The following is an 8540-nucleotide window of genomic DNA, read 5'->3' as shown; positions in this document are numbered from 1 at the left end:
AACAGTTTTATTGAAATGTTCTTATTCTTGTTGAAATAGCAAAGGATCGAAGGAAATGTTTTAATATTTCCCATGATGCATCTGTTAGAATTGCATATAGAAGCCCATCTTTCAAATCGTTTAGAATTGAACTCTAGGATTCAGATACTAAAACACTTGTGATAGCTTTGCTCATTTTTGTTCTGCCACAAGTAAGGCTTGCACTTATATTGGAGTTGTTAAATATCATGAGAAAAAGATTCGACCCACATTGTGATGATATAACTCTGTGAATGTTGAACTACATGATAGATGTATACGATTTCCGCAAATGTAGTTGCATCTGTATTATTTATTATTTGAGATGCAATAGATGTTGATATACTCCCCTGTACTGACTTTTATGAATGAAATGATGTTGATTTATTATTGGATAAAAATAAAACAGGATAGAAAGAAATTAACGAACTAGACAGGTTTTTCGAATAAATATTTAAAATTATTTTAAAAATATAAAAATAATCAATGAATGTCTCTCAAAATTATTATTTATATATTAAAAATGTTAAATTACTAAAAAAAAAATGCGGGAGAAATTTAAAAATTGCGTGAGAAATTTAAAAATTGGGGTAGATTTTTGTGGGAGATTTCCAATTGCGGTCGTTTTGCGGGAGAGAGATGTCTGCGTGTAGACTAAAAAATTGTGGGAGTCTCCCGGTGATGAGAGGAGACATGGCAACCCTGGTTAATAATAGAGGGAAAATCATATAAAAAAAGCTTAATGAAATTTATAAAATTATAACATAAAGAGGTAATAAATGTGGTTCTAGTGTTTTTTTGTAGGTCAAATCATATCTTGGATATATAGTCAGTAAATAGGAATCCAGCCAGCATAAGAAAATTTGAAGCAGTTAAGAATAATAAGTATGGACATCGTGCATGGCTAATATTGAAAAATTATTACTCAAGTTTTCTAAGGATATGCTCAATTGGCATTGTACTTAGTGATCTGCACGGGCCTAATTTTTTAGGCCCGACCCGGCCCGAAATTTTTTTTAAAAAATTTTTCCCGGCCCGGCCCGAACACGAATTTTTTTTAGAAACTTTTGCCGGCCCGGCCCGAACCCGAATTTTTTTTAATTCATCCTAAAGTAATAATTATATTTTTTTTAGCTTTTAGTTTATTTTTTATATTTAAGATTTTGTTTTTGCAAAAAATATCTTAGTAAACAGAAAATTTATTTAGTATTTAATTATTTATTTAAAATACTATCAAAAATACCTATAAACCAAACAATAATTATAATGTTAAATTACACAACTATATATTAGATTCATATTTATAATTATCATTTAAAAATATCAAAGCATCAACATTTTCTGGTGACAGTCTATTTCTTCTTTCGTCTAATAACCTTCCAGTCTTTGAAAAAGTTCTCTCTGAAGTTGTGGACGTTGCAGGAATTGCTAGAATTTTTCTAGCCAATTTTGTCATCTTTGGTAATCTAATTTCATTTTTATTCCACCATTTTAATATATCTTTTTCTGGATCTATATTTTCATTATTCTCTTTTATATTTAAATTCTTATAAATTTCAAGCTCATCTGTTTCTTTTTTTTCATATTCTTCCTCATTGTCCTCCCATCTTTCATATTCATTGCCTGATATATAAAAATAATATAAATAGAACAATTTTAAATGTACCTTTAGATCTTTTAGGCGATTCCACAATTTGAGAAACGCCTTGAATATCCAAATCTATAATATCAATTGAAGGACAATATTCTTCAGAATTAATTATATTTTTGACTGAATTCTCTACTTCTAATATTTTCATTGATGATAACATTCTTAATTTTCTATATTTGGGGCATAAAAATGTCGCTATTTTATGCAAAATATTGATTTTAAATTTAGATAATAAAAAATTTTTTAAATTGGTTTTTATTTCTTTTATTTCATTGTTTTGATAAAATGAATCATTTAAATCCTCGTGAAGAATATTATTAAAGCATAGCAGTACTTTATGTAAAGTAGGATTAATATCTCCTTCTAGTTCTTTAGTAGCTTTATCAAAAGGATATAAAATATCAATCAAATTTTTCAAAATAGATTTCTCCAAGTTTTCCATTTTATTAATATCTCCCTTGGATGATAAAAAATTGACGATGTCATCATATTGGTTATAAATAGATTTCAACATATTTAATTTTGAATTCCATCTAATTTCGATATCTTGTTGTAATGTTTTGTCTAAATATTGATTCATGCCGGTTTGTTTAAAATACATGGTTAATTTTTTAGCAGAAATAAGGGTTTGATATATATTAGGAGCGATAATTTTCAAAGATTGTTCCTTAAAGGTATTTCGAAGAACAGTATTTAATAGATATGCGCTGCAATTTAATCTGGTGTATTTTTCTAGGGCTTTAATTATATTAGCTCCTTGATCAGATATAAATATTATATTTTTCACTTGATCGGGAATTATTCCAATTAAATCAAAATTTTGTAGCATTTCCTTATGTATGTTCGCGGCGGTTTTTTTCTTCTTTAAACTTATTCGTAAATAAAACATGTTTATATAAGGTTTCACCTTCGATATAATGAATTGAAACAGTTAAATAGGAAAACTTTTTAAAAGAATCTGTCCACATGTCTGTTGTAGCAGAGCATTTTTTATCAAATAATTGAACATTTATTTTATTAACCAAATTTGTTCTAATATGATCCGTCATAACTATAGCATTTCTCGATAAAGTAGTTGGATGGGGAATAATTTCGCTACAGTCAATATTACCGTAAATGGAGCCAATTTGAATAAAATTTTGAGCCATTTTTATAAAGCCATCTCCAGTTATCGAATCAAAGGCACGCATGTCCTTGGCGCAATAATAGATCAAGGTATCACATAGTTTCTTTTTAATAGTTAAGGAAGAATTTAGATCTATTTTCTTTTGAATATACCTAGTTATTTTAGGAATAGAGGAATCGTCATTCTTAAAGCACTTGTGACGTCTTAAATGAGAATTTCCAGATGTGCTTTTATATTGTAATATACTATTACATTTTTTACATTGGACGTAATCAAGTTTTTTGTTTTTATCATCAAATATGTCTTCAAAATTTTCCCATATATTGCTTTTACCTAAATGGGGCATACAAATATATGTTCCATTTTGTATTTGTTTTTTTAAAAAAATTAAATTCAAAAATTTAAGTTTTATAAAAAAACATTTAAATTATTTTACCCATAATAAAATATATATGACATATGGCGTCTACTTTCTAAATAAATAAAATTAAATATTTATATTTTACAAATAAAAAATGTTGCCGCCTTGTTTCTTAAAAAAAAAGTTTAATTATATATTTATACCAAGAATAAAAGATACATGCCATCATATGGCGTCAAGCTTCTTCAAATAAAAAAAAATATTTTTAATTTACAAAAAATATTAGTGCTAATATTAAAAATTTTTATTAGGCCCGACCCAACCCGAACCCTAATTTTTTTTTTAAAGTAGGCCCGAACCCAGCCCGAAGCCCGTTCGGGCCGGATTCAGGCCGGGCCTACTTTTGCAGATCTCTAAGTACTATTTATAATTTTACAAAAAAGGTTTATTTAAATAGTGATAAAACCTCTGGTTCAGCTTTTTGACTATTCTGTCCAAAATATATGAACTGCAACCATGATTACATATGGGCATTTTATTTGGCTGATGATTAAAATAAATTTTAACGAAATGGTAACAATCAATTAGTGGTAGTTGGTTTGTCTCGATTTATAAGTGATATTGATTTTGAAGAAATTTAATCAATTTAATAAATAATAAGCGGCATCCTAATGATTATGATATCTGGACTTATTCTTGTACGATATTTGCAAGAAATAATTAAAAAATACTTTTAGCGTTCTGGGGTTACTCATTGATAAAAGGAAAATGGTTTTTGCATTGAGTTTGCAGAAATAGCATGATTATTTCTCTAATTATAAGAGCCACTTTGAATCTACATGAACCCAGGTTTCTATTGTTATCTTATTTCCTTAAACCGACGCATTGTTCCTATTGCTTAAGGTAGTAGATGAATATAGAAAATGGTTAGAGATAGTAATGCTAGCCAATTAAATATGGAATTAAATAGTTTTGGAATGCCCATAAGAAGAGTTGGGCAGTACCGCGTATATATATCTATGATCATAAAAATTTGTCATATTTGATCCTGTCTAGTAGTTTTTTTTAAATGGCTCTTGAGCCGATTTTTAAAAACGGTTAACTCAATATTTTCGCCAGAAATCGAAATTTTGCTACTAGATGTCTAAATCTTTGTGCCATCTATTGGCATAATCTACAGCGTAATTTTATCCTGAATAAAATATTGAGATTTGCAGATATTGACTTTTTGTGTTTTGCCGTAAATTTTTTAATTAAAAAAACATAACGCATCCCGTGTATTGAAGCTGCTTTTTTATATATTAGTAACGTATAAAATTTTAATATAGAGAAAAAAAATTGGGTTTTGTAAATTATATTATCGTCTGTCTTTTTATTTCATTAATTTCCGAATATATGATTTCAAAAAATAAGTTTTTTTTTTTTTACATTTAATATATTAAAACAACTAGGAAGAAATTTTTAGTGCCCTCCCCCCAATTCTTATCATAGTAATAGTTTAGTCAGCATTCTTCCGGATAAAAACCAGCTTCTAAAAAACTGGTAGACCAGTTTGCGTTTTTTAAAATTGTTTCTAACGCCAAGCGGTAATTTGGTCAATTTGCATGATACCATTTGAAATGCAGTGTTTGAAACGCTAAATTTGTGCTTTAATATTATTATTCATTTGATATGTAAAATGATAGTTTTTAAACTACCATAATCGTCGTCAATGTAAGAAATCTTCATTTTTTACAAACATGGGGATAGGTAGGGATTTCAACTTCCAGCCTTCTATAAAAGGTTCAATAAAAAGTAAATAAAAGAATAACCAAGAAAAATAAAACTTAACTAAAAGCCAACGAATCAAATTTTAGTGATATCCAGATATTTCCTCAAAATCAAATAAAAAAATTTCCCAGTTAAAAATGAAAGAATGGATGAGGATTAAGAATGATCTGCCTGGATTTTAAAACTAATGGGCGGAGAATTTTTAATATCGTGGATTAAGATACACCCACGGTCAGCGTCTACATGAGCGGGAGGGGTAGGATCAGTTAGCATTCTATTTTTTGAGGGGGGTAGAATAAATTTTTGGGGGGTTATCTATTAAATTTTGAGATGAAATAACAAAATTTATTGCTGTAAAAATTAATAATTTTATTATAGAATTATTATAATACAATTCATCGATCAAATCTATATATTGCAAACAATCATACACATTGTTTTCCAAATAAAACTTTCTAAGGTTTAAATATTTCAGCAAGCTCATGCCATATTAATTAATTCATTGTAAATAATGGAGGTTTAATTAAATTTATTATCTAAAAAATAAATTCTTTATATTCACAAAATATCGATAGTTGGTAGTAGAGATAGATTAATTTAAGTTATCCTTTATAAATTATCTGAAAAGAGTATCTATATAATTAAAAAGGTGAAAATAATAATGGGGAGATACAGCCGCCGATGGGGGCGAAAATCTTTTAGGGGGGTAGGCAAAGGTTTTTGAAGGGGTTTGCATCCAGTGAAAATTCTGTCATGTAGACGCTGCCCACGGTAGCCCTCAATCTTAAATTTCTATCTTAGGTTTGATAAATAACAGCATTCGTTTATTAGTCTCAAAGATAACCTTTTAAATTGGACCTTAGCAATAATGCTCCCTCAAAAAAAGAGCCAATTTTATTTAAATTTTTTAATTATCATAAGGATTAAAATTCTAAAATAAATTATTTTATCCCATAGTTTATATTTATTTGAATATTTTATAAATACGACTATTGAATTGTAGTACAAAAAAAATCATAATATTGAGCATGATAATCTTTATAAAAATAAATAGAAAGATGATATAAAATTATAAATTGAGATGACAATTTGTTTTTAAAAAAAATGAAATAAATACATATAAGGTTATAAAATATAAGTCTAATACTATCCAATATATTTTTTTTAAAAATGGAAAGAATAGTATATTATAATTTAAAAAAAAATAAATATTAAAAAATTAAAAGATGGAATCAATATACTGAAAAATTATAAAATATTATAATTGATTAGGATTTTTAAAGGCAGTGTTCATATTTTTATATTAATAGTATTGATAGGGTGGTCATAATCCCAAAACAAATATAAACTATGTTATTAAAAGTTAGATTATAAATTTTTTCAGAGTAAAAAAAAATATATATATAAAATAATGACTGTATACCAATGTAAATAGTAAATATAATATGTTATTTATTTATTAGAAAATGAGATTAGATTTAGTCCTCTTTGAGATTGGTTCCATCACCTGTTGCAGCTACTTTTTCAGTATTTCCGTTTAGGGAATGATCTTTCCACTTAGGAGATTGAAGGTTGGTCAAAACTTTTTTTCTTTGTTTAAGCATGTATGTGTAGAGGAAGAAAAATCCTGATAACATTTTAAAAAAAAGTAAATATAAATAGTATTAATATATTGGTATATCGTAATGAAGAAATTTAGTAATTCGGGCATTATTATATAATCCGATTTCTTAACTATTTTAGAGATTGGATAAGGAAAATACGCGAGTGACTAGAAAGTCCGTTATCCTTTTCTACATAATATAATCTGGGTTTAACATTTTCCCAAATTCAAAAATCTTACCAGATCGTGGCGCTTTTGAAGATCAAAATGTGCGAAAATATTTTTGCAAAAAAAAATTTTGAACTTGCTCAAATAAGATTATTGAGCAAAATATTTTGGAAAATTTTATAATATAATAAATTCTTTTTGTGATTTCTGTAAAAATAAAATATAAATGTGAGAATTAGTCATAATACCTGTATATTTTTTACTATTTGGAATAAGTAATATTGATCATATTAAAAATGTATTTCCATAATTCTAATGTTTTATATTTAATGTAAACTATAAAAGTGACTGACAATTTTCATAATAATCATTCAGAACCTTTAAAAATAATTTTAGTCAAAATAGGGTAGTTGAGCATGTTTCGAGATGGTTTCAGTGATTGTAAAGCATATAAAGGTGACAATTGTCATAATACTTATTTCACTTATGTTTTAAATAAAAATAGGGGAAAATAATTATTTAAAACATTTTTTGACATAATTTAAATGTATTAATATTTAATGTAAACCATGAAAGCGACAATTGTTATAATACTCATCTCAGAACCTTTAAAAATAATTTTAGTTAAAATAGGCTGGAATAAATATTTTGAGCATAATTCGAGATGGTTTCAGTGATTATAAAACATATAAAAAAAACTAAGGTAATAATTGTCATAACACTTATCTCACAAACTATTATTTTAGTAAATTAAGAATTTTAATGATAATATAATACTTGTAAAGGTGACAATTGTCATAATGCTCAATATCATATTTTTTTTTATATTATAAATAAGTAAAAATAATAATTTTAAAAATGTTTAGACATAGTTTTAATGTATTGATATTTACTGTAAACTAAAAAAGTGAAATTTATCTGATATTCAACTCAGAACCTTTTGAAATTATTTTAGAATATATATTTTTTAAAATTGTCATATTAATGATTTCCATTATTTTTAATTTAGGTTAATATGATCATGTTGTTGGAAAAACTAAATCGTCTGTGTGGATGATACTAGTATCATATATGTAAAATGTTTTGACATAACCGTGATGGAGTTCGACTAGAAAGATGTATTAATATAATATAAACATTATATTTTGAGGACAATATTTTAAAATATTTTTCCTTTAACCTTTTAAATCAATTTTATATCTTAGAAATTACCATTTGGCTAATTCTAGTAAGATAAACCCCCCCCCCCATCCCCACATTAATACATAATATCTACTGATATTGTTATCATCAAAATCAGTCATTTTATTATATAAATTTTTATTTAATAAAATTACAATGTAAACTATAATTATATAATAAAATAGATTATATAAATAAAATTTAAAAAATCACATTATTTAACAATGTACGAATTAGCTTTATAATTAAATTATCATCCAGTGTACCCTTATCTAATCGTGTCCATAGAGAAGTTATAGTTAGTGCTAAACCACTAAATGCTCTCTCCACTGAGACTTGGGCGCAAGGAGAGGCTAGAATTACATGAGACAATTTAAATAATTCTGTACCTTGATGTTTTCTTGAAAGTCAATATTCCACAATATCTTGGTTGATGGCAATCTTTTGTTATATAATAGAGAATTTATTTTAAGCTATTCCCAAGTTCATAGTAAAGAGGCGTCTTTTTCCAATCTCGCTCGATGTAGAGGTCAAGTTTAGTTTTTTTTAATCTTTTGTGGGAGGCAAAATTAAGGATAGAGTTTCTTTGTAAGGGTCAACAACTTGGAAATATTTTCAGGTTGCAAATATATGTTCCTAAAATAAAAAAGTGGTATATTAT

General features: G+C 26.5%; 1 protein-coding gene across 1 annotated transcript in view; it reads right to left on the bottom strand.

Moving 5' to 3' along the window:
* Positions 1 to 5885: 5885 nt before the first annotated feature.
* LOC135931876 (very-long-chain (3R)-3-hydroxyacyl-CoA dehydratase 2-like) overlaps positions 5886 to 8540 on the bottom strand; it is a 23468-nt gene continuing 20813 nt past the window's right edge. The window contains exon 7 of the mRNA XM_065469182.1: positions 5886 to 6553. Within this exon, the coding sequence (XP_065325254.1) occupies positions 6405 to 6553 (149 nt within the window). The 3' untranslated portion in view covers positions 5886 to 6404. The remainder of the gene's footprint in view (positions 6554 to 8540) is intronic.

The sequence above is a fragment of the Gordionus sp. m RMFG-2023 genome, chromosome 1, assembly GCF_954871325.1.
Source record: "Gordionus sp. m RMFG-2023 chromosome 1, tfGorSpeb1-WG-v2, whole genome shotgun sequence".
In the NCBI taxonomy this organism is placed as follows: domain Eukaryota; kingdom Metazoa; phylum Nematomorpha; class Gordioida; order Chordodea; family Parachordodidae; genus Gordionus; species Gordionus sp. m RMFG-2023.
This window is presented reverse-complemented; position numbering and strand designations above follow the sequence as displayed.